Genomic DNA, 27,431 nt, shown 5'->3' on the forward strand with positions numbered 1-27,431 from the left:
TTTGTGAATACGGGTGTTATAATCAGCGTCATTTTGTAAAATGCTTTATCTAAAAAAATTTAAATGCCAAATTGTTCAATTGAAACACTATTCTCGATGAAAAAAGATATTTTATCGTGATTAATCAAGTATAGTTAATTCGTTCGTGATTGCAATCAATCTTGATAGATCATTATTGAGATGTATTGATGTAGGTAAATGGTTGTTGACAAGGTCATCTATTGGAATGCTTATTAATAATGATTGTTTATTGACATCATTAGAGAGACTGAAGAAATAATCTTATTAATCTTATGAAATTGTAGTTATTACATTAATACCTATTAAGCTGCCCAGCTTGTGTCTGATCTGTCTTTTATCTGTGATTTTGTGATGATACAATCTAAAAACTTTATACGAGAGAGACCTACGAAGTCTGGTGGTTTTAAGTTACATTTTTATATGGAACACAGTTCGTGAAAAAGGCTGAATGTTTGTTCTCCGTATATTGGGACACTAGCTTTCCGCCCGCGGCTTCGCCCGCGTGGAATTTTGTCTGTCACAGAAAAACTTTATCGCGCGCGTCCCTGTTTCAAAAACCGGGATAAAAACTATCTCTATGCCAAACATCAAAATCGGTTCAGTGGTTAAGGCGTGAAAGAGAGACAGACAGACAAAGTTACTTTCGCATTTATAATATTAGTATAGATTGCAGGATTAAATTAGTTAACTTAAGTTATCAGACTCTATCAGAAACGGAATGAAGGCATGACGGTTGGTACGAAAAGTTAATTTGTATGTAGTGAGATTTACACCTCTATTTACAAACGTTGCGAATTCAAAATCAAAATCAAAATCAAAAATATTTATTCAGTTTAGACCACAAGTGGCACTTATGAACGTCAATAGAAAATAATAAAAAAGGAAAAAGGTAGCCCTTATGGGGCACTTTACATGTCTCCTTATCTTTTGGGCCCTACCTAATAAATACCTAATTCGAACGCACAGCGTTGATTAGAGCTTTGTAATTGATTCCCACTCACTCAAGTATTGTCTATGAATAGGTTCTTGGGACCCTGTGCGTCCACGCGCACTGTGAGACTTCGTATTGTTTGTGAATACGAGTATTAGAATATCATTACCGAAGAGTAATATTGACGACATTATTATTGCTTGTGTCTGTTCGGTTTACATTTTTCTATTTGTAACTTTAAACAATACTAATAACATTGTTTTTCCATTATAACTAGCAAAGTATTTATTCAAGGACTACGCCACGTGGTAGTTTTCTCACGGGAACTCTATATTACAAATACCTATCTGTCCAACATTATCATCATTAGGTAAGACCAACGAAGCCTATTTTTGGTAACTAGTACCAGTAAAAGTGGTTTTGAACGACCTCTGTATTGTTTATATGGTCGATATGATATGAATCATGATGATGAAGCAATATTAGCTCAATATAATAACATATTAGACTGAATATTGCGATTAACCCTATATCCTACTAATATTCGAAAGTTTGTGTGGATGTAAAGATGTTAACATGTTTGTAACTCTTTCTCGCAAAACTGAACGGATGAAACTTACTCAAACAACAATTTAATTGTAAATAACTGTAAATAGCCATGTACCTAATTATTTAAATATTACAGTATTATTGACGATCCATCAGAATAACATTTATGCTTTAATTTATAATGACCTGCGACAAATTAAATTGCATGCGGGTGAAGCCGTGGGCAAAAGCTAGTTTATACAAAGAGTCTTTCATAATTTAAAAGCAACCCTAGATATTGATCTAGGATCTAGTCCATTGGGACTACGAGTATGTGCGAAATATGAAGACCTACTTAACCCCATGGGATTAGTGTGGGATTGTTACCTTCTTTTAGTTTATGCCCAAGAATGAAAAAGACTGGCTATCATTACTAAGCTTAGGTCCAAATTAGCGCAATGAAAAATATTTCTACCTAAAGCTGGATTAAAAAAGAAATACCAACAAAAGCGTGCCACTTTCCAACACCAGACAAATTAAATTCCAAAAGCCAATTTTCAGCACTTCATTCCATCAATGGAATTGAAATTGGTGCGTTGCATTATGGGGCTATTCAAAATTGACTACACCATAATGGACATACTTTCATTGATCGAAGTAATTCGATGTGCCTATTTATTGAATTAATAGCTGTGCCTGCGACTTCGTACGTCTGAAAATAGTTTGAATAATATTTCCCGTTTTCGCAACATTTTACTATAATGTTCCGCCCCTATTGGCTGTAGTGATCCTAAAGCCTTTGTAGATAAATGGGTTATCCAACACAAAAATATCATATTTCAATTCGAACCAGTAGTTTCTGAGACTAGCGCGTACAAACAAACAAACTCTTAAGCTTCACACATCACACATACATCACTTACATATTATACCTACACTCTGTTTTCTTTTATATATTTTGTTTAATTTTTAAACATAGTTTCCTACAATAGTTTTTTAAGATGACTGTTATACTTATAGAGACTAAGTAGTAACATTAAAATATTGTAAGTTATTTCATTTGCCTGATTAATAACACTCTGAAACTGTTAGTAATAGTCTGATCTGAATGTTCCCAGACCACTTGTAAAGATTCTTTTATTTAACAAGTTTTAAAGGTTACCGCGACACAAGCTTCGCTTAGTGCGGTATCCGCTAGATATAAGGACTTTATGTATTTGGTTTTACTGGCAATAAACGTTTTATTTATTTACTATTTATTATTTATTTTTAATATTAGTAATATTTGTAGGATTGTAGATATAGAAATAGACATAAACCGGGTCTGAAAGTAGAGCCTTGCATGAGCCCGTTGGTAAAGCTAATGATGATTTGATGGACAAAATACACATGCTATCTAAATAACGGGTTCTATTGTATTCTTTGAAATGCCAGTCATTGTCCGTAGTATTTACTAAGATAAGTTGGACTGATGCCAGAAACTTATTTGATAAAACACAATGCGACAGACTATTCCAAAAATTTATTCATTGGGTTTGTTTTTAGTACAATTGCTGCAATGGTTCTCATTTTATTTGGTTGCAATATAAACTTTAATGAGTTTAATCTTCATAATTAATGATTGTTTTAAAAAACTATCATTATAATACTCGTAATAATATTGAGTGATGGAAGCAGCTAGCATGTTTTAAAATGCAAATGCACTTTTTATTATGAGATAGTATACATGTAGGATATTTAATGCATTGAAACCCTTTATTACGCATTAATGATTGTTTTATACAGGGTGTTAGGTAAATGGGTATATGAGCCAACACTAGCCCATGTTAACATGGTCATATAAATGGTATGGTGAAGTCAGAAAATTGATATCTTCATTTTAATTATTTTAATTTTCATACAAATCGGATTTTATGAAATTTATTTTGTATGAAAATTAAAAAAATTAAAATCTTAATATCAAATTTCTGACTTCACCATACCATTTATATGCCTATGTTAACATGGGCTAGTGTCGGCTCATATACCCATTTACCTAACACCCTGTATACCTATTTGAAATGGCATCTATGTATATTATTACACATCGTGGTAGATACATTTAAATTAGGTAGTTTTACTTACAGAACTAGTTATTGTTTGTTGAATTTGGGCCTAAAAGCTTTATTTTCTCTACCACATGGATGAGCTTAATATGTATATTCACGTAAAGTGCCCAGCGGATGGCAGTGCCCCGTGGGAAATCGAAAGCTACAAAGAAATTGGAGTAGGTAAAAATCTACCTCTAGCAATTTAGGCGTACGATATACAGTATTTTAGTTGAACTCAGTCTCTATCAGTTTGTTTGTAATGGTAGAACAGTGATTGTTATTAAAATTGTAGACCATTATCATCTTACTAGACTTAAGTAGGCCCCTGAAAAAGTCCTGTAATTTGAGAGATTCTATTATAACTAAGGTGATAATAGTCCTAGAATACCTAAAGAAGTTTTATAAAAGATCTCAATTAGATCGAGTGATAGATAAGTGGTGTTTTCTCATTTCCAAAGGTCACAGAAATGGAAAGTGCCACTTAAAGAAAAAGAGAAACAAAGAAATGTATGGGTAGTTAGCTATCATTAACCAAAGTGAAATTAGGTATTCACAAGAGCCCAGCCTATAATTTCAGGCACAAATTAGCCTCGTACTTAGTATATGTTAATGAGGCTATAGTTTTCAAATGTTTTCTATATTTGCAAAAGTATTAACTTGGATATTCTCCAGCAGCTGTTGAACAACGAGAGGCAAATCTCGTGATATGGTAAACAGAGCTCGTACTTTAAAATTCAAATGTCTTGATCTCTGACTGGAAAACTGGGGTTCCAATATGTCTCCTAAGTCCCAAGGACTAGGTGATAATGTGCAGCATTCATAAGCGACTCACACACGATTCGGTATTCATTTGAATTATGTAAGAGGATCAGGAAAACTGGGTGATGAAGCAGCAAATGTGTATAACTAGCTATACGAGACCTGAAACTTTGGTGAGAAGGCTAGGAAAATAGAGGATATTTAGGAATTCTAAAATCATGGAATTAGTAGGATCTTTTGCAGTTGAAAGGAAGCTATTGTGTTTATACGTCACGGCTCCCTGTTATAGATACGACTTGTTATTGCAAAGTAGGTCAACAAGTACATAGATATGTTAGACGACAGCAATTGAAGTGTTTGCCCAACTACGTACTCGATGCCAGTGTTATTGGCATGATTACCTTGCCCCGGCGATTTGCAGCCAATCTAACCATTAATATGTAATTTATTACCGTTAACACTGAACTCAATTGATTCGTAGCCAGCATAAAAAATGACACTATCAATTACATTAATAATGTGCCGGTTTTTTATAGTGCAATAATTTTGGAACTATGATAGGTGCAGTAAGCATTCGTGTTCAATAAAAGTCAATACTCAAGCTAATTGATGAGAAAAAATTAAATGGTATTTTAAAATTAATAACTGAGTGCATGGCCTCATCCAACTGGATGGCAACTGCCCTTACCGATTGGACGCTCCTAATAAAAATGCAGCTTCTATCACAATAGAGGGTTAAACACTAAAACGCACTCACACCACACACCACTGTTTGGCTTAAAAAAATTCAATGCGTACTTTTGTATGAGTTGAATATGGAGATTTTGGTACGTGCCACCTCTGCCGACGAGTCGCGACTGCCCGGGACTGCGCCCGGCGGGGATCGATGGCTTTGCGCATGTTCCTTCGCGCCCCGCGTCACTTCCACTCCCAATATCTTATGTATGAGAGCGGAATATGCCAGAGGAAAAGTGAAAAACGCTCTACGCGTCAGTGTTCCCGTAACGATGATATGTGGCCACTGCTCCCTGGGCTCCTCTGGCAGCCTCGTAATCTCCTTTATTGCGTATTAGAACCTCGTTACTCGGTTAATGACGTTTATTCTACTCTCTTGACCAACTTCATCATTCAACGTTCACTAATCGCGTACGGGCATTTGCGATTGGACACGCCGACTTTGATATAGTGAATTTATTATTACTGTGATAAACGCACGGCCGTTATCCGAAGCCATAGAGTATTCATTGAATATTATATTGTTGTTCGCTTGCCTTTTAATTTCTTGTCGCCGACATGCTGCCATTACGTTTTCACCAGGGTTTCTTGGATTGTTCCAATTTCGTCCACGTTGCCCTTTTCTATTTTTAATAAGGCGGTTCTTTATTCAAGACTGAATACACGATACGGTAGACCTTGTGAGTATCTTCTAAAACAGAATTTTTACCACGGTCTATTTCTTAGCTTGCACGCCAGCTATAATAAAACGGTTTAAATTCAAAGAGACGCCTGAAAAGAAGCTTTAGTCAAATTATGAATGGACTGACCTGTACTTTTTATCTCTATGCCAGACAGAGATGTAGAGCATTTGGTGCTCGTAAATTACAGGTGGGAGGGGCAGTTTCAGGTGCCTCTGGAACTCCGGTTCTTTCTTGCCGTATAGAACTGATGTCCTCTGGAATATTGACCTTTGTGTAGGCAGAGGCTGGTTCTCTGGTACTCCACTGATCACGACCTGGAAAGTCACAATCAGTATACTTTTAGATTTTGTTACATCGAAGTTGATATGATGGTCAGAAATAGTAACAAGCTACAGACCTTTGCATAGGCATTAATGTCATCCGTTCTTCCTGTAGACCGTTGAAGATCGCGGCAGCGAATCACTGAAAAGAAAAAGAAAAGTCAGCATCTATTTGCAAATTATAATAATAACGATAAACAGTAATAAGGAGGATTCGATAGTCACCACTCACCGTGCACGTCAATGACGTCATTTCTCGTCACAATCTCCAAATCAATTGTGCCTTTGGGTGCTTGGTATCTATCTGTACTTCTTTCCAAACGATTGCTTGCTACACTTCTCCGTTTCTCCTCACTGCTGTTAATGCTGCATTCTTCGGGAGAGTACGTCAAGCATCTTCTAGAAGACTTATGCTCGATGACAGGAGTAACGATGTCAGTAGAAAGAAGTTCCTCATCAAGTTTACTGCTTTTGTGAGCTCTCTCTTCACTCAAAACATTGCTTGTTCTCTTTGAGCCAGCAATCGGAGTGATTGGACTTGGAATACCGTTTTCTAATGTGAGACCAAACAGTTCTCTTGACCTTTTGTTTTGAGGTAATGGTTCGTTAGGCATTAAGCTACTATGAGAGACGTTTGAGACTATAGACGTATTGTTGTGATACTGATTCTGTTCATACTCCTGGTCACATGGAGCAAGATAGTTAAATGACGAACTTAAAGGCTCACATAACGATACATTTTGAAGTTCTAAAGCAGGGCTTGGGATACCCATTTCAAGTGTAAGGAAAGAAGTCGATTTGGTTTCGTTTTCTCTTGGTCTCCTATGACTTTCGTTGCTTACAGTAGATTTTTTCCTACGTATACATCTTTGTCTTCGTAATGCTACATTGTTGTTATTTTCTGTTGCTGCAAATAAATCTGGAGTTGATTCTGAGGAAACATGACCGAGATTACTCTTCTCGTGTTGTGAGATGTTCATTGATTGCGACCTATTTACTAATTTCCTGTTTCCAGTTCTTGCTCTTGACTTGGGTTCTATAAAAATATCAGGAGTTCTAACTTCCCTTTCGTTATAACCATCGCCATCGTCTAAGATAAAACATCCAATAGGTAGATTTTTCAATAATTTGTCATTTACCCTATGAACAGGTTTTATCCTCTTCGTTGGAGTACACTTCGGTGACACTGAATTTTCTCTCGATAAATTAACGTACCTTGCTTCTTTTATTAAATTAGCCTTATTTTCAGCCTGTGGATTAACAAATAAGTCTTTTACAGCTTCCAATGGAGGAATTTCTTCTTCAACTGTAGGTTTGTTATCGAACTCCTTATTCAATATTCTTCGTTTGGTTTTGACTATTTTAGTACTCTTGATTATATCTTCAATCATTCGTTCGAGGGTCACATCTCCCATCTGAGTCGTTGACACTGTCGATTCTGTATCATTTGTCAAAGAATCTTTGCCCAAAATAAATTTGTTTTCCATCTCAGTTGATGTTTCTTCGTCTCTAAGAGGAATAGTAAAAGGGTTTTCTACTTTGGGAAAGAATTCTGTCACGTCATCTGTAAAAGGCTTTCTTTGAGATTTGCTATGCGTGCTCATTGTGCTAAACCTTAGTGCAGCTAACTTTACGGACAAAGGTGTGATAGAGACAGGTGAGCAGCCATCTCTTACTAAGGTATGAGCATCTTTCTTATCTACAGAAGGTGATCTAAACGAACTCTCAAATTCGTTTGATTTCTTCCTTGTCCTTTTCAACGGCCTTATATTGAGACCGTCATTTTTATTGAAGTATAAGGGGTTGTCCATAAATATGTGATGTCCAAAAATAGGTAAGGTAGTTTTCTCTGTCACTTTGGTTAAGGAAATTGGTTTTTCTATACAGTTTATGACTAAATCTTTATCGTACTCTATTTCAACAAGTCCTTCGCTTGTTGTTTTTGTGGTACTTATAGGTTTGCCCAATCTCTTACCAGCTAGGTAGGAAGTTTTGCTACTATCAGTTGATGCGCTTAGCCTATCAGAAAGTTCATTTAATGAAGGTTCTGAGGTGCTATGACTTAATTTTGGCGATGTAAGTAAACTTCTGTCGACATGTTTAATTCGCCGTTCTGACCTATACGCGCAGCTGTCTCTCCTAAAGCATTCGTTGGCACTAGTCATCTCTAGTTTCCTTTTCTTAGCTTCCCGCACTCGTCTGCTGTACGTTGGAGGAGTGGGCGGTAGGTCTGGTGGTATATCCTCTTTGGAACCATTGAGATAGTATTTTCTCCTTTCATAATTCTTCACGGGTGTTGCTGAAGAAGGAGTGATGTTGCTAACATCTTTCAGCGCTAAACCTTCAGTTTTTTTTACGAAACCTTCCTTGAAATAGTTAGGAGTATTCCCTATGTAATTGAAATTCTCTTTATCTACAGTTTTGATGTTATTCTTCCTGGCTGCAGATCCTAGAGATCGCCTTTGGTATCTGCTGGGCTTTTTGCTTTTCTTAACAGATTGTGCGTCGAGTGATCTTCTGACATTGTTGTTGTATGGTTCGTTGTATGGCTCTCGATCTTCGATGTCCAGCTCGTGGACTGATCGGACGTCTTGGTTCTTCTTACCGTATACAGTCCACTTCAACATTTTGGATCTGAAACAAAAAACAAAACTCACTTTAGTAACGTGACATACAGTTATGAAAGCGAAAGATAAATGGTGCGAAAAAACTGTTGTTACAGTATTTAGTTTCCACTGTAGGACCACGACCTATTTCCCAGAGACAAATGAAGAAGTTGGTCTACACTCCCCCACGCTGTAATTTCATACTTCATTGATAACAGAAAGTCGAATTGTAGAGCCTGTTTTGCTCAGCATTCTATCGTTGTTACCGAGATTACCTATTATCTACCCAATACATCAAGTTAACCGCTAGCCACTGACGGATCCACAAAAAATCTGCATACTGATGTAACGGACATCTCCGCTATCCATCACAATCCGTCACGTGGACGGAATCCAGCGATCACGGCGAAATTGCATAACATTGCAAATCTGTGACGCACGATCGTGCCACAGTTAGCCCATTTGTCAGGAAGGCCCATGCATCAATGAGAGTCTGTTAAACTTGAATTTGATATGTGATGGCAATCTATGGTTTGGTTTTGAACTACACATGTATTTATGAAAATTATAAATAACTTGAAAAAATAGAACTGCCTAAGGCGGGAATTGAACCTACGACCTTCCGCTTGCCGGACGACTCTGCTCTTCCAATTTTTTCAAGTTATTTATAATTTTCAAATTAGTTAGAGATGCGACTCTTAATGCTAAAAATTAAATAACAACATATTATTTATGTATTTGTTGTTCTACATTTGAAACTTTTAGTAGCAGTCTTACAAGGCATGGACGCAAAACTTTATGCTACCCGTTTTTTAAAAGTTGTGAAAAGCCTTTTCTAGTGTAGAAAATAAATTGAACACTTAATGTTAATTGGAAAAAGCTGCGTTATTTTTTTTTTATAAATAAAAATAGTAGGTAATTTCAAAGTTATAGGAGTTCTTACAACACACAATCAATGAAGTCGGTTAAAAAAGTAGGTAACTTTGTATCAGATTTTACTAAGCAAATAATTTTAGAAGCAAACGAAAAAAAGTTCAATATCTAAAAAACTAAAACCCTAGTACATTTTTCATGCAAATAACCAATTTATTAGAGCACCATCCACTCCCATTCGTCCGCATGCAGTCTGCCCATTCAAAACCGTCCAATTTCAATTTCAATTGGATTCGCAACGAGAACTGTCCGAATTCGAGTGTCTCGAGGCTTTACTAACAAGTTGATGATATTCAGTTTTGTTAACTGTTTTTTTAAACATGGCAACATCACACAATTAGTGATAGAGTTAGATAGCTTAAAATACTGGATCAGTACGTCGTCTCACGGTTTGAAATTGAAATAGTCTTAAAATTATAAAATTCAGTTGTTATTGGTTCAAAAAATGCTTTTACAATATGTTCCTGTACATATTGATTTAACTCTACCACTCATCTGGTCAATACATAAGCTACTGAGGAGAAGCAGAGCACAAGAAACTCATGCCCGTTTTCACCATCAATTCTTAATTTTTAAGTGACCCCTATGGTAACACATAACAGGATTTTTTTTTTCATAGGGGTGACTTAAAAATTAGGGATTGATGGTGAAAACGGGCATCAGTCACCTAATCACTTTTGTCAGCCTCTTATTCAAGGGTTTTCAATAGTAGGTACCTATCTAAATTAATTACAAATATTGCGAATAACGGTCAAGAGATTCGGACAGCGTCTTAGGACATGGGTGTTAGGTGTCCGTTACATTTGCGATGCGATTCACGAAAGGCAGCAGCGGAGCGCAAAGTGGTCCATTGTGCAACTGTTGAACTAAGTTCATTATCTCTGTCTCGTCTTAACTTGATGAAAGGTAAGAGCCGGTGTTTGATACTCTATTGTATTTGCACGGTTCTGAAATTATTAAGAAAAGATACATAAAAATAATTACATAGTATAAAACAGTCGCTTACCGCTGTCTGTTCCAATGTATTAGTTAAATTTTTTAAATTAATTATATGAGATTGAGTGATTCAAGAGGAAGATTGTATGTTTAATACATCATATCAGCATTGGACCCGTGCGTGCAGGTCGCTAGTTATTTGTATAAAAATACATATTTTACTAACAAAAAACATTTTTCACCTTATAATTACGAGTACCATGTCACGTAGATAAATTGATTTTGTTTTGCATTATTTCTTTTGTTTTTTCATAATCGAAAACGTCAAAGCGATTCTAAAAATTGATTTTATAACTGGCCAGCAATGTTCACTTTAAACGAGCAAAAGAAAAAAGTTTCTGTTTTAAGCATCATTTTACACAGATTAAAATTTCTTCAACTGGCCAGTGTTTTACTTTGATATACCAACAACAAAAAAAGTTTTCAAACGACGCGTCATGTATTAAAGACCTAACCAGGCATTTATGTTGTAAAATACTTTTTATATTAAACGTCTTGATGGCGACGCATTTCATGGACCAGTTTGCGAGTTAGTAGAGCTTATTAAGATTCCGGCCTCAAACGACCATCGTCCGAATTATTCAAGAACTTTTCGATTCTTAGTCTGGACATCAAAATTTTGAACTGAATTTAGTTCTTTTTTGCTGAATTTGCAATCACTTCTACAGTTTTTAGTACTTAGATGCGGGTTTTAGAGGTGTTTAAAGTTACTACACCACCTAGAAACTTCTATTGTTATCTTACTACGTTCTATTGTGTCTAACTGGTTCAGTAATAAACACACTTCCAAACTTCGTTGTAAGAGTAAATCTTAAAATTTTATTATGTACGTGCGAGTGGAACATCGCACTTGTTTTGTACATGAGCCGAAAGCCGTTATGTTTAGTGCTGAATGTGGGCTAGTGGGTTTATGGCTTTACTGAATTCATACACTTTTGTAGGCGCTTGAAGTTACGATCGTCATTTGTTTGCCTTATGGATTTATGTTTACTCGCGATTTGCTTAAAAAAAGGAAAAATGGAACGCGATTTCTCCGTTTAAAATAAAAAAAAACCGTTACATTATTTGCGGAGGTTATGGAAATTAATTTAGAATGCGCGTAGTTGAGTTTTCACTTAAATTGTTAACTAAACAATTAAGCACGCTTCATTAGCATTTAAGAAATGAAAGCAATCCGACCCCCACCAGACTGATTTACAATTCTAAAATCGTTTCTAATTTGACAACAAACGTCATTCTAATCTAATTATCACGCCAATCATCTCATCTAGTCGCTTTCCAACTAAATCGCGACCGTATTATTATGCAAACTCCGAAAATTCTTTACAAAAACCTTTGTTGATAGCTCGAAACGGCCGATTTCATCTCGGTTACGCTGAAGGCAATAACTCACATATTCCTTTGCCTACCAAATTGACTGTGTAATTATGATTTTGGCGCGCATTCATACCGACCATGCTCTGACAGTCACATGCTGCGTTCCAAAACCAGTGTGTACACAAAACGACCCTGGAGAATTTCGCGAACTAATACAACACCGCAAAAACAGGGCGTACGACTTGGTCCATTATCCTCTCCCTAGCTATTCAACAAATTACTATTGAATATAAGATTTCTTCTGGAGCATTTTTTAATATCAAATGCACGTCTCGCGAAACAGGGGTAGCAGAACAAAAAGTTTCTCTTAAAACGTTCGATTATTTCTGAATAGGTCCGATTTCCGAACGCTGTAAGAAATAAGGTTTAGTTTCATACAGTACACAGATTTGCAACTGTACGATGAGCTCTCGTCTGCGTCGCCGTTTTCAATGGAACGAAACACGTTTTAGCGGATTTCGATTTTTAAATTTGAATTTTTCTTAGCGGCCAGTGTAAGATCAGTTCTTTTCTTGCTTGTTGTATCGACAATTTGACCTCTAAGCGCACGCGTTAAGAGTTTTTACTATCGTTTGATGAAAACCAGAGATAAGGGTCTTTTTAAATGTTGAAAGAGTATCAACCGGCTTGCGCCAAAACTGAACGGGTATTTTACTTTAGATTTTGAAAGTGATCTGGACCTTTAGGGCTCAGCTCAATTGTTAAAAGTGAAGAGTGTTTTTGTAGATAATTAATATTCTTTTCTCAAGAGTCGTTACAGTTACAGCTATTAAAATAGAGCTCTCGTTGACAACGATACTTCGAATGAACCAAGTGAAATTGCAACACAAACTGAAGTTGAATTAGAAGCTTAGTTAAGGCTGATTATCAAGGTAGAGTTAAGTAGGTACGTTTCATAATGAGCGGATTAAAACACTTTTCTTTCCTTGAAGATAGAAGAAAAATTTTACTGAAACTCAATATAAAGGGGGTATCATCAATTATATCATAGCTAATAATAATTACAATCATAAATTATGTACTTGAATATCACTATTTACTGGCTATATGTGCAAGCAAACAGCACGAAGTCAATTGCAAAAAGAAGAAAACATTTAGCACGTATCCAAACTATCACCGAGTCATTCATCAACTCGTCCCATGCCACAATTTGTCGACTTCGATTAAAAAAAAGAAACTTTTACTATGGTCACATGTCATTGTCAAACGCCCAATGGCGCGTAACGCATTTCCACATTTTTCCACTCACCAGTGACATGTTGTGAACCAAATGTTAGTCGGTTGGCGGCAGGTGGCGCTGCTAATGTTTTATTCAAAGCTTTGACCCCACGGTACCATATTGGTGGCTGGCATTTTTTAGTTTTATATGCGAGTATGTGGCTTCTAGTTTATGACTAGAAAGGTGTGCTGAAATATTTCTGTTATTTGTTGGCATATAAAAGTACCTATCATATACAATAAACAAGTTTTAGGCTGAGTTGTTGTATCACCTAACTTTGACCGTAACTGTAACGATAACCGGTGTTTTTTGTATGGAGTTTGACAGATTTTTGACGTTTGTCAAAATTAGAGGTTGAAAAAGCTCGTCACTTTAACCGACTTCAACTAAAGAAGGAGGTTCTCAATGAGGGCTATCGTTTTAGCGCTCACCAGTTAGCGCCACTGTAGAGTAAGGTCCTGTCACTTGCTAGTAGCGAAGACAGTGGCGCCAACTTGTGAGTGCTAAAGTGGTAGGAGGACTATCGCATTTGCACTCATCAAGATGGCGCCACTGTAGAGTAAGGTCCTGTCAATCGCCAGGGGTGCCAACTGTTAAGTATAAAAACGATAGCCCTCATTCGGTACGTATTTTACAGCTATCATTGTATCAAAAGCAGAATCAAAGTAAGATCTGACGTTTTAAGTTATTTTCCTTACTAAACAGCGATTTATAGCATTTAAACTAAGTTTATCACTTCTGCATGCCCCTATGGTGGGCATGTTACATTGAATTTTGATCTTGAGTCCGTTCAATAACTAAGTAGGTATCTACTTTTATAAAAGAACGATGTAAATACAGTTGTTAAGAGTAAATTACGTAAGAAAAAACAAGAAATAAACATGTTCTACAAGATAGAACAAAAAAAGGTCATTTAATTTCCCAGTAAATATAATAACATGCATTGGCAGATGGAAATTAATGGCACTAAATAAGAGCGCGTGCCAATAAAATGCACCTGCACCGCACCGGGCGTTATTGTAATTGACTAATTAGATGTATTGGTGATCTTTAAAACGAGATCGAACCTTCGGTGTTATTTTGTTAAGTTAATGTAGGTACGGCTGTGGTAGAGAAGGCTTTGTCCGGAAACCCACAGTCTCCTCCCACTTAGGCGAGTGACGGAGCACCGGGGTATTTTTAGTGGGTATGCCTCGTCCTTCTGACTTGGTGAGCCCCACATAACCTACCCTGTCCCCGCAGGGTAGGTATGCGATTCAACGCATTTTTTCCCCGTAAAAATAAAAGGTACGGACAACAGCACATTTAATGTAAACGCTGAGGCATCTTTTATAAAGCGTTTATAATACATGTTATTTGTTACTAGAATGTGTAGTCTGTAGTTGTACTAGCTTAAGCCCGCGGCTTGACCTTTCACACATTTAGCTTATCAAAAGCATATTACCCCCTCTCCCTCCAAAATATCCAACAGTGAGTTAAACGAAAACTAAGATAATGATAAAACACTTTACCGTATATTAATTACTTTATGCATTTCATTTAAAGTTCTTTTCTTTTAAAAGGTAGAGTCTTAAAGCAAACACATCAAACAGGAACTGTCCCTTTAACCACTAAGTATGAAAAGTATTTTTAAGCCTTAGATAATTTTAATAAAGTTCAAAATACGTTGAAGATAGTTGGGACTAGGGTTTCTGATTTCTCGACCTATTTTTTTTCTCGAGTTTCGGGAATTCTCGAGGCGAAAATCTCGAGTTTTCTCGGGTCTCGAGTCTTTTAATTAAAACTCTTGAAATCGGTTGAAATTTAATAAAAACACAGGTTTTTTAATCTAATATACCTACTTTAATTCACAACAATCAATATTAGAATTTAGTACCACTTATTTTGGTAAGGAAACTAACAAAAAATGAAATCTTCTTTCATAATTAATATTAACTAATAATCTTAACTTAGTTATTAACTAAAGGAACAAAAGTCATAAATTCGCGTATCCTTTAAATATAAATAACATTAAAAAGTCTGGAGCTACAATTGAATCACTTGTTTTCCAAAGGACACAAGTCCAAATATGTAGCAAAATTACGATAAATAGTTTTTTTTTATAAACAAAAAAACACTTTTTAATATTTTTTTAAATTTCTTTAGGATAACGACTTAAATAAACTTTACGAGGAGGCACGAGTACCTAACCTAACAGACAGTTAACAAATTTTTCGGTCTTTAAATCAGTCAGAGTTAAACACACATAATAAATAGGTATAGCATACTCGTAGGTAAACATTATTACTTAGTTTCGATTGAGATCATTAATTGCAAATCAAATCAGTTAAAAAAGGAAGACTAGGCCAGTCTAAAAGAAACGTAAACCTATTAAATAATTAAAAACTTTCTTTTGTCTAAGAAAACAGGCTTTCAAGAGTATTAAAGCTTCAAAATTGAAACTCGAGAATTCTCGAGCTCCGGTAATTTTTTTCTCGTCTCGAATGAAGCCAAATTTCTCGAGTTTTCTCGAGTTCGCGAAGGCTCGAGCAGAAACCCTAGTTGGGACACCTTCAGGTAAGTTTTGGAACTTCTAAAGGTGGTTACTGAAGCCTGGTCCGTGAGCACGTAGAATTTTGCACAGCAATATAATTACGCGCGAGCGATAAGGATGGGTAGCTTGGGGTCATTGGACAAAATTCTACGTGCTCACGGACCAGGCTTTACAAGTATTACATTATGGTGATTCTATGGTCATTGTAAGTAACAGTATTACTCGGAGAGTATTAATTAACTTCCGCTAAAGCTAGTTGAAAAAGTGACAAACATCATCACCTGAACTTCTCTAAAACGTGTAACTTCTGAACCTATCAATTTAAACTCTACAGTACTACTAATAAAGTTCATACCAGAAGTGCTACCAATACAGCCTCGGACATAACAAAGGATATTAATCACTATCTCGGTGTGTTAAAGTTGAAAATCGATTGTCATCTCATATGCGCACGCGCACCCCCGCTTGAAACGCAGCTGGCTCGTACGCGCCTCGATAAGTGCTACTAATTGTACTGCAATTAGATATTGAGTGTTTGACCTTACTTGTTGACCTGTGGACGCCAATTTGTTTTTTATATTTTGTGTTGGAAAATGCTATACTGGACTCCATATTAACTAGTAAATGTTAGGCACTTGGGTAGTTGGGTACGTCTGCTGGTCAACGAATAAAAACTAAATTGGCTCTAGCTTTCGCATGTGGATTCTTCAAAGCACTTAAAAACAATTTATTTTAATATTACAATGACAGAAATTGATAAATATTGTTCAGTATTACTCTGAAACTGAAATTATGAATCATCCGCTCTAATTCATGAATGAAAACATAGAGCAACCGGAATCAACATAATTATTCAAAGTATAGAAGCACTTAATACCTTTATCAGTTCGTGTATTGCAGTTAATACACTGATAAATTAATTATGTCTTACTGTGTTTTGTGTGCATATAAGTTGTAAATAAATAAGTTGATTTCGCCATATAGGTAGATTTCGGCCTTTCACAGAAGTCTTGAAACGCAATACTCATGATGATCAGTGAAAACTTAACTATGAAACGGAGTTCTATAAAATTTGCTTATAAAAATGTCCAAACAGACGTTCAAGTTGAAAAATATGTAAAATTACTTATGATTTATTCCTAAAATAATATTAAATTATGTAACCAAATATTTAGTGCGCTAACGCACAGCGGTCAACAACCCTCCCCCACAATACGCCGTAACTTACGTCTACTGTATCTATTATAATTTATAATTTTATCTACAATCTCGCCATATGGCAGTCTAGCAGACGTATCAAGGGGTTTTGGTAATTTAATAGAAAATTTAATATCTCTGGTTTTTTAAGGTAGGCCGTAAGTACAGTTTACTATCTTTACGTAGTTTGATGTAAAGCACATTAATAAAGCTCTATATGATACATACCACAGAGTTTAAGTTGTTAAGAACATTCCGGAGAAGTTATTTTATTTCGGAGTCTTCTTTCGGAGAAGTTATAGAAGTTAAAGAAAGCATGCTGAAAATAACTTTATTGGAAGTCTTTGATTTTTTGGTTCTTGGCACCATATTACTATCATGCCTAGAATGTTAGCCATAGCTTTTTGAGAGCATTTTTTAGAATTCATTTGCACTGCGTTGGTTCCGTTCAAATATTCGATATTGTCGTTCGCTAATTTCACATACTCGTTCGTGACCGTAGCGCAACTCTTCGATAATTCCACAGTTTGTACTTCCAGAACATGAAGAAAACTTTAAATCCAGATTTGCCTCGAATGCTCGCTAAATTAGAGTTTCTCTAGAAAGAAACCAAAGTACAAAATGTTAACACTAGAGTACACGCGCGGACTACTATAGTAGACCAGGGTAACATTTTACGCTATAACTTTTTGAAAACTTGCGCCAGAGAGCTGGCATTCCAGGAAAGCCTCGTTTACTAAATTTGTCAGAAAGCCAGTAAAGCTTAGATCGCTAGATTCTGCGCACTTTTCTAAAATTAGCCGTCAAAACTGCGGGTCTACTCAAAAGCCCGAAATCACTCGACAAAAAAATTGTGAAAGACTTGCAAGAAATGGATTTACTCCGTGTACCAGGCAGTAGAAAGTCATGAATACTATGACAGATAAAAAATTAATCATATTTTTTCAGTATTTTTTTTTTGTTAACATTGGTCTCAGAGTGCAATTTTGGTCCAAAAAATTTACAATTTTTAAATCTGTTTATAATGTTTGATCCCAAATAGTTATATAAAGAAACTTTGTTTATAAAATAACTATAATAAACACTTTTATCATTTACATATTAATACTATTCATAAATTGCTTACAAACTGATTTACAGTGATTTTAAATTGGCTTACCAGAGTAGGCCGCGCGTGTATTCGTGTAAAAAAAGGGGCGCGTGTACTGCAGTGTTAAGAGTGTTGGTTTAAATCAGTCTTTTTTTATGAATATTTCAATAAACAGACACCTCAAGTACGAGAAAATACAGTTTAAAAACGTACTAAGTATCATATTTAAAAAGCTCTTAACGGTAGAGCGAGCTTAAAAGTAGTTCCAAAGAAACTGCGGTTAAACTTATTATCAAGCTAACATTTATTTTCAAAAGGGCACACATCCTCGCCGTTTAGCTCTTTAGCAATTTAAAAGGTCTTAAGTCCACTTAAGCAGTTTTAAAAGGGCGTAAGTCCACGCGTTAAAAGCACTTATGTTCCTAAAGATACTTTTTCGAAGAATGCTGCCCGAAAGGTATGGACATAAACGCATTCGCCGTAAAATTAAAGGGCAAGCTTCGTTAATTATTTAGAGCTTATGTAATTAACGTGAGAGAGTGTTTGTTTTGTACGATATTTTAAATATAAACACTGGGGTGGTTTCAATTTGAGATTTATCTGTTTAATTTTAAAGGTAAAGTGTTTAATTTTTTGGTTTTTATTTGTTTAATGGTAGACTGTTAATGGTTTTTAATAATAGGCTGTATGTTCTTTTTGGTTCTAATTGATTTTTTAAATTATGGGTTATTCTTAGAAATTTGCATTTTTAGTTAGGCTTACTTTACATTTTAGAATTGAGGCATCATTAAGTCTTTAGAATACACAAAAATAGTTTTAATGAAAGAAAAAAGAACTAAACAAGCATCAATGAGTGCATGATGATGATTTTGTTTTAAATTCTGGAAAAAAAAATAGTGAAAAAAGTTTTTGTAATTAATTTCTTCTCATACATATTGGATATCCAATCTCACTCATGGCTGACTTGAGAACCTTGTGCTGGTTAATTTTCTATACTCTTCGACCTCAAAAAAATCTTGGCAGATGTCAGGGCACCCTCGGCATTGTTCACTTAACAATCGCTTTCGGATTCGCTCAAACTAAATCAGAATAATAAGATCATTGTCGTATCTGGAGCAAGATCCTGCATCTTTGCTTTGTCATATTGTACAAGGAAGTGTGCGAATATCCAGAAGGTTCAGAAGGTCACGGAATAACGGTCTTATTTACCAAAGAGTAAAGACTGTATTCCTGTCTAACATTCGTAACGGTTGTCAAGGAGTTCCGATCTAGTTTTTTTTATTGGTATGATTTATTTTTGACAACAATCGCACCTTGACGGCGTTGTGGGAAATTTACGAGCAAACTCGAGGGGCGGTGGACTCAATACGCAATCAGTATTGAGAAATAATTCGTTTTGTAATCTTTTGGGGCTGGAAGGTCATACTCGTATAGGTGACTTTTAATTTAGGGAGTCTATCTTTATTAAACTCCGTGGTATAACTAGCAGGTGAAAGTAAAAGGTATTAACAGAAAAGAAGACAGTTTTTCATAGGTTGCTTTTTCAGATAGTGAACTGGCTGGAAAGAAATAAAAGCAGAAAAATAAATCAGCGAAAAATAATTTTTATTTCTGGCAGAAAATGGTCATGCACCTACATAAAAAGCATTTTAATATAGATTTTGTAAAATAATCTAGAATGAATCTTTATTATTGTAAATTAAATGGTATTATTAGTGCAATATTACCCTCATAGAACTTTCCCGATTCTCTTGTTAAGTAATCAAACGTCTTTATCACTGTGTAACGTTCATTTATTGGCTATAAAACTACCGCACTCTAACCAACATAAATATTACTCAAAAAGATAATCCCAATGTACTTCATTAATAAGCTGTAAAACTTTACAACCACTTTCGCTTTAACCTTTATAACATAAAACTTTTTTTTAATAAATTGCGTATGAGAAATGCCCCACTGAAAGTCGATATTTCATTCACAATACCTGGCTGCATGCCGTTATTCCTTTGCCTTCTTCGAATGTGCAAAAAAAATTGAACTCGCTCTATTGTCAACTTCAAAATGGTTCTCTTTTCAAACATTCGAACATGACTTTTCTGAAATGGCGGGTTTTTAAAGGGGTTCTTTTTCTTCTACAACCAGTTTTTCGGTTACCTGAGTACCTGCCAATGACAGTTGTCGATGTGTTAATGTTTTTATGTAACACATTAAAAGGTTTCGGACATGGCGGACTTGGAACGCCATTCTCAAATAGTTTTTTCAGCGAGGATTACTAAGCGGTTGGTTAATAAAAAGCTAGTTTTTGGTTAAAATTTAAAAGTAAAATAGATTTTTTTTATAGCAACAAAGGTAGAGAAGCCAAAGTGTTAATGATCTGAAAAATATGATAATATTCTAGACTTAAAAAAAATTGGTAACTTGAAGTAAAAAATCGCATCTTTGAAGTCAAAGATTAATTGTTATGATGAATGATGATGATGTGTTTAAAATTTAATAAATATTTTACAATTTCCATTTATTTATTTATTCTTATAGGTTTCATTTACAGTTTGTTACAAAACTGCATCGCACAATATAATTTCACAACGTTTCAAAATATTTATGTACTTTGAGAACGATTTATGACATCTTACATAATATTTTATGTAATATACTCAACTCAAACCAAAAAAGCTTCTTTCTCACTCAAAGTTCGCACAGAAAGGGTTGAATGTTGAATCACATACATCCAACTATAGCCCAAAACTGCTTGTCTATGCCTACAGCTTATTTAACCCCTAACACCACGTCGTGGTCGCAGCCCTGGGAACTAAATCCCTTAATCCAAGACCCGGAGGTCAGGAGGCCAACCATGTGATTTATTGGACACCTGGCTTAGATGGAAGAGAGGGATAGCGATATACAAACCGACACGAGTCAAAAAGAGACGGAAGAGTTTTGTAACTTCAAAATGTTGATTTATTGTGTTTAAATAAAAATTAAGGCAAAGACATACACGATTGTCGAATTTGTTGAGGACGACCGTTGAAATTGAATGAATTTCAAAAGTAGACCATGAAAAAGGAATTGATTTATTTTCATAAATAAATATTTAGATCTAGGCTAGATCTTGTTTGGTTCAAAAAACAAAAAATAATCGACACATAAAAATTCGCACTTATGTTGTCGGTAAAATAACTAAAAAATGTTATATTTTTTTATCGGGAGACGTATGTTAAAGGTTTTCTGTGATACATCGCAAACCATGCTTACAAACATTAAATAAAATGCGACCTATGTAAAAACACAATTAATGTATTACATAAAGGTTCAGAAAGACAACAGACTGTCTTAAAAACATTAAGCAAAAGCCATCTTTCAATGACACACCAATAGTTACTTACACTCACACTGGAGATTAGCAAGAAAAGCAATTAATTGATCCGGCCGAGAAACGAACCCGGAACCTTTCGGCATACTAGGCAAATCACTTGTCCAGATGTCTTGCCATATTGAATCTACGTACCAAATGTAACCATTTAGTGATTCCGCATTGATATTAAAGACCAATTAGCTAGCATGTTGCATTTAACTCACTCGCTGTCAATTACCAAACAGTTAAGAGTCCCACGTACCGTATGTAATGAAATTTTAGTATTTCATGGGAGTATATGGGGTAAAAATACATGTCATATTTTTATAGAAATAGAATTTAGTGTTCTTTAAGACTGAAGTAGAGTTAGAGTAGTTTTAAAAATCTAATTTGAAGTTTTGAAGAAATAGCTGCTTGAAAGGAGGCGTTAAAATTTAAGCAATAACGTTAGCACAATTTACGTGCTTTATTTCTACGCCACTTAAGGACTACCTACTCAAACTTTTCTGGTCGGGTTTCAAAGGTCGAACTTTAGATCCTGGCCATATATGAGTTGCGCTGCACCACTAGTGGTAGCGAGATTTGGGACTAGTCCCGTAGCTGAGTTTCTTGCGCCTGTTCTTCTCAAGACTGGCCCATTTATTGTAAGAAGGCAGTGGTAGAGTTAATACTCACGTGTAAAAGTACGTGTACTTTTTAAAAGCCTACTTGCAAATATAAATGAGTTTTAAAAGTTTTTTAACATCACGTAGGAGCCTTAAAGCAAACGCACCTGTAACTGTCGCCCTATTAAGGGTAATAGGTATGTCGAAAACTTCAAGACTTACTACATGTGATAATTTTGCTACATTCTGAAATATTTGCTTTATAAGGAAAACGAACGATTCATTTGGGTTAATTATTGCAATTTGAAGTGATAATTTCTTAGACAAGAATGTAAATAAGTTTAATAACGTCATCCTCTCGCTACTAATCATTTACTATACATACTAGATATACCTATGTATTACATATAATGTGACATGGTTTTTTTCCTAGTACTCAATCGCAAATTATAACTGTAACCATTGATTTATTGCTCCCGACAACTTACAATTATTTCGTATTATTTTCGTATTTTGTATGTTACATATTAATCATGCACTATTTAATTAAAAGAAGAAAAGAAAAATACAAATTTCACATTAGCAATTATTTATGATCGAAATTAGGTTCACAAAAAATCTACAAATCGATTATTGGGGCTCAAAATTAAATCTTCCAATCGATTTAATCGACTAACACAATCGTCGTTACCCCTTCGTCGAGTCGTTACAATTTCGTACTGTTATTGTTATTTTTTTCACTTGCTTTGGCTGTTTGGATTCCGTGTGAACCGACGACCTAAAAAAACTCGCTTAGTAAGTGATATTGAAGCTTGGGCGAGACTTGTTACGTCGAAAATAAACGCTAAATAAAGTAGTGGGAAGGGGACTCTACTATGTGAAATAATAAGTTATTTATTATGTGTAGAAAAAACTCCTCTGATATAAAAATAAAATTAACTAAGTACTTACATATTATAAATGCAAAAGACTTTATTTTTGTTGGTAATGGTTAATTAAACTGAAGTTTTTGTTCCGAACGGAATAGTCTTATTTATGTCAGTTAAATCTAGGCATATGAAATATTTTATTCAGCAACTCATCACTTTTAGTAACTTGTTTTTTTAATCCTTCAAAATAATAGCACAACACTGCAATAAAACTAAACAAGCTCCCAAAACAATACGCCTTTGCGCACTTTAACCATCCAGATTAAAAAGCAACAAGTCCTTGTAGCCACCCTTTGAATCTCATAATTAAATGCGTGCTCCTCATTGGGCTCTAAACAAATAAATTACAATGATAATACAATATTTTACGGTTCGGTTAACGGGTTAACTCAAGGAAGTAGCATCTCTACGATTTGTTTTTATATTTTTTTTTAAAGACCATTGACAAGAGGTTGTCTTTTTTATTTTTTAATTTCGACTTGAATTGGCAAGGGTCACAATGGAATTAATATTTGTTTGTTACGTGACTTTAAGACTATGGAAGGGAGATTTTTATTGCATGGGACCACAATTTGAATATCGTATGCATAATTAATGGAAGGGACAACTAGGAATTGTATAAATTAGTGTCTTTCCTCTACATATTGATTAATGTGTTTCCCAATCCCATATAAGTACGATAATTTAAGACCCGTTTGCAAATTTCGTTGTAGATTTTTAAAAATATACACAAAAATGCTGTCATGTATATTAAAGTTTATACAAATCAAATTAAAGATGTGATTACCAATCAAACCAGCAATACTTATGATAGAAGTAACAGGAGGCCCCTAAAAGTCTACGCTTATGATGGAATTTAATTTTCAATTTTGTTTAATATTCTGTAATTTATATTACTTACAACTTCCAATGTCTCTACTCATTTGTTTTCTTGTATTATGACCATTGCCCAAACCACGAATTCATATTACTCGTTTAAGGTAGCACTCTATCATTTCCCCATGACATTTCCCACAATTATTATGACAGTTTCAGAAGTACAGGTAGAATTAATGCTCATAAAAGATAACAGCGAAAATAACGACCTTCCTTAAGCACGGTCCCACCCTTTCAAAAGATAGCGTGCTAATCATTCTTCCAGTATTAAAAAAATCCACAGATGCACTAGACTGTAAAAGCATTCTCACAGACTAAAAAATAAAAGAGGTATGAGTTCTGCAAAAACTCGCGCATGGTCCGCTGATTTTATACTCTATGGGGTGTGTATAATCTGTATTCTCATATTATTCTCTCGTCTCTTTCGTGCGCTATGAAAAGCCATATCTCCGTCCTACTCTAGCATTAATTAAGGGTCTAACTGACCTTAAAGGCTGATTGTAAGTGCGTGAGAGTGGTTGTTGTGATCCATTGTCTTATTGAGGGTCGCTCAAGGGTGTAAAGGGCCCTTAAAGGTTTCGCGTTTGAATTTCATTGACTTTTCAAGTGCGAGGAAGTGCGAATATGAGCTGAATGGGGTAGAGAGGTAAATCGATTGAATTTTATGTTGGTTTTGATTAATAACTGCGGAAGTTGTCATAATAAGTCATATTTTAAATTCAGTGTAAACTTGAACGGTGTTTCATCCTCAATAAATTAATAAATAAATTGCATTCGCATCCGATTCGTATCTAGCTACATTACATAACTTTTAATTAGTCTCTATTATATTAATTGACATTTAATAAATAATTAAACTACGATGTCTCTTAATTCGATTACCTGTTTATTTATTTATTCTGAAATTATACAAATTATAATATACCTAACTTAATTAATTCATAAAGTTATAAGGGTAGTTCTACAAATCAGGGAATTTTACGGGGCTCAACTTGCAGCTCCTTAAATTACCAATTAATAGTTTTCGTTTTAGGGTATTAATAAAGTTTAACTCACATAGTACTTGGTCACTGAATTTCAACACGTTTTAATAAAAACANAAAGTTTGCGAAAAATTCATTTTTTCCGATCGCACATTTATGCCAACCGAGGGTTGTACAAACTATTAAAAGTCAATATACTACGCATTTCAAATACCATCGTCATAGCCCATCGATCCCATACATAATTCCATAGTCGCTATGCACATATCATACATAATTATGGGATTGGGTTTTTGTGAATTGATTACGCCTGAGAAAATGTGTGAAAGTTGTCATGGAGTTTGTTGGTTTATGGAAAACAAAAATAGTTCGTGTTTAGTAATAAGTTTTAGTATATGATTGAGGAAAAAGAAAGTAAAGAATAAGAATGTGTGAATGTGAATGTGCAATGTCACAACAAACATTTTTATGTTTAGTGATATAAGAAATGTTAGATTATAAGCCTAACCTTGTAATTAAATTAAATAAATAAATAAATAAAAAAAAAAAAGAAAATAGACAGAACTTTGAAACATAAAGCGGATAAAGTTGACTGAGTTTCTTTTTACCACTTTTCAGGAATAGAAATGTACAGCAAGCTCTCTATTTGAAATGTGTGTAAGGGGTAGTGTAAAATATTCTTATTACAAATAAAAGTATTAGAGCATAAATTAGTTTAGCTAAGCCTGTATTTCCTCCTTTCTTTTAATATTTATATGTACCGATGATTCTATCTTTTATTTCCGCCAGGCGTTACTTCTCTAAAAATGTGTCATTTTCTAAATAGATATGTAACCATCATAGTCCATCAAAATAAATACTTATAAATCCTTTAATATTAAAAATAAAGGAAGGTGACATGTTTATCTTTGACGAAATCTTTAACATCGAATGACTCTTGATTGTATTTTAATGACAGCCAAAACGAATCAAATTTTTATGAAATGGTTTTATTATTTAATGATTTACTTGTAGTAAATATATTACTTGACATTAAATAACTATGTTAAATCGGTTGCCGTGCGTACCTATCTGTTGTAACGGCTCGTCACGTGGTTTTATGAGAGTCTTTCAGACTTTCAGCAGTAAGTTTTAAACTTAAATTTTGCATACTAATTGAAAATTATAAGTAGTTGGAGCACGTGTAACTACTATGTTAATCATAATATTATTTAAATTAAAAAATATTATTGATTCAACTACGGAAGTGAAAATTTTGTGTCTTTTAGTCAACAATATTATTGCAGAGAAATAAAACGATCATGAGAATTTTAACGCACAGTTGTGTGGGAAGTGAAACTCGCCAATGGAATCCACACGAGGGGCATCCTTTACAATTCCTTATATTTGTCAGTATTTCTTTACAATCGTATCAAAGCATCCCGATCCCGACTCACCGTTCCGTGTCCTCAAAAGAAATCCCTATTTGTTGCACAATACAGGAGACAGTTCCAGAAACATAACACAAAACATTTTCCACAATATCCAAAATCCATGTGCAATTTTCCAGTCACTATACACTTTGATTCCAAAGCCACAATTTGAAAAAATAAAAAAACCGACCGCGACTCGCGATGCACCGAACTACGTGCTTTCCCGCGCAAAGCTCGCGTTCGAATAAGTTCAAACTTCGAACTCACCTGGGGACTGACGTTTGGCCACATGACTCCCCCGTCCCCTTCTCACACGCGTATTTTGGCGTGGCGTAAGCGAGACAGCGAATGGCATTGTGAAGGCGGAACGTTAAGTTTCTTTGGGGATGTTTTTTTCTTAGACGTGTTGTTTTGGCGCGTTATCTAGCGGTCACGTGATCACCCGTGTCTATGATAACGGCTGATAATAGTGACATTGAAATAGTTAACACTTACCGAATTACCGAATTTACCGAATGCGGGTCAAAATTTTAAGCGGTTACTTTTAGTTGAATTCGTATCTAAAAATAGTTTCTTGCTCTACATTTTTTAGATAACGTTGTAATGTTTGTATTTTGTAGGTATTTAGCTTCACGTATCTCTAAAGACTGATTACCAATTGATTACTACTGATCTCTATTAGTAGAGCAAAAAAAGAAACATTCCTCACTTGACATCAATCAAGGTGCTGATTAGCCCTGTATGGATACCCTGTTCTCCTGTTCCAGTGTACAACGTTCTTAATTCATTCAACAAAAAATTAGACATAGTGCCAGGTATTCATCTTAGTTTTAAAGACGGACCTCAGACTCCAATTAGGTAGGTAATTTCACAGAACGAAGCTGTAACTATATTCAGTTTCAAGCATAGATTCAGGCATATGATTGGTGGAATTTCAATACACATTTAGACCCATTACCTACAGCAAAATTTCTGTGACTGAAACTAAATCGAATTTTAAACCTTGAAGTACCTAAAAGAGCCATTTTTTTATATGTATTTTTTTTTAATTGAATGGAATTCAAATAACGTTTGTATTAAGCGCCATAAAAATTTAGAGCTCTACAACCGTTACAGCAAGACAAACAAATAATCGAATTAGTTATAAAGTTAATAGGTGGATTTAAATATTTCGTAATAGTCCATCGGCGTCGGGAATGCTATTAACACGTTGTAAAACAATACAAATTGGGGGATGCCGATAGTTTGCTATCGCA

At 34.9% G+C, this 27,431-nt stretch overlaps 1 protein-coding gene across 1 annotated transcript in view; it reads right to left on the reverse strand.

Moving 5' to 3' along the window:
• Nucleotides 1-26,406, reverse strand: part of PsGEF (Protostome-specific GEF) — a 61,083-nt gene extending 34,677 nt beyond the window's left edge. The window contains exons 1-4 of the mRNA XM_028302475.1: nt 26,200-26,406; nt 6,300-8,701; nt 6,145-6,209; nt 5,874-6,061 (exon numbers count right to left, since the gene is read on the reverse strand). Coding sequence (XP_028158276.1) covers nt 5,874-6,061; nt 6,145-6,209; nt 6,300-8,694 — 2,648 coding nt within the window. The 5' untranslated portion in view covers nt 8,695-8,701; nt 26,200-26,406. The remainder of the gene's footprint in view (nt 1-5,873; nt 6,062-6,144; nt 6,210-6,299; nt 8,702-26,199) is intronic.
• Between the last annotated feature and the right edge of the window lie 1,025 nt (nt 26,407-27,431).

This window comes from Ostrinia furnacalis, unplaced genomic scaffold (assembly GCF_004193835.3).
Source record: "Ostrinia furnacalis isolate ACB-3 unplaced genomic scaffold, ASM419383v2 OfSCF1126, whole genome shotgun sequence".
In the NCBI taxonomy this organism is placed as follows: Eukaryota; Metazoa; Arthropoda; class Insecta; order Lepidoptera; family Crambidae; genus Ostrinia; species Ostrinia furnacalis.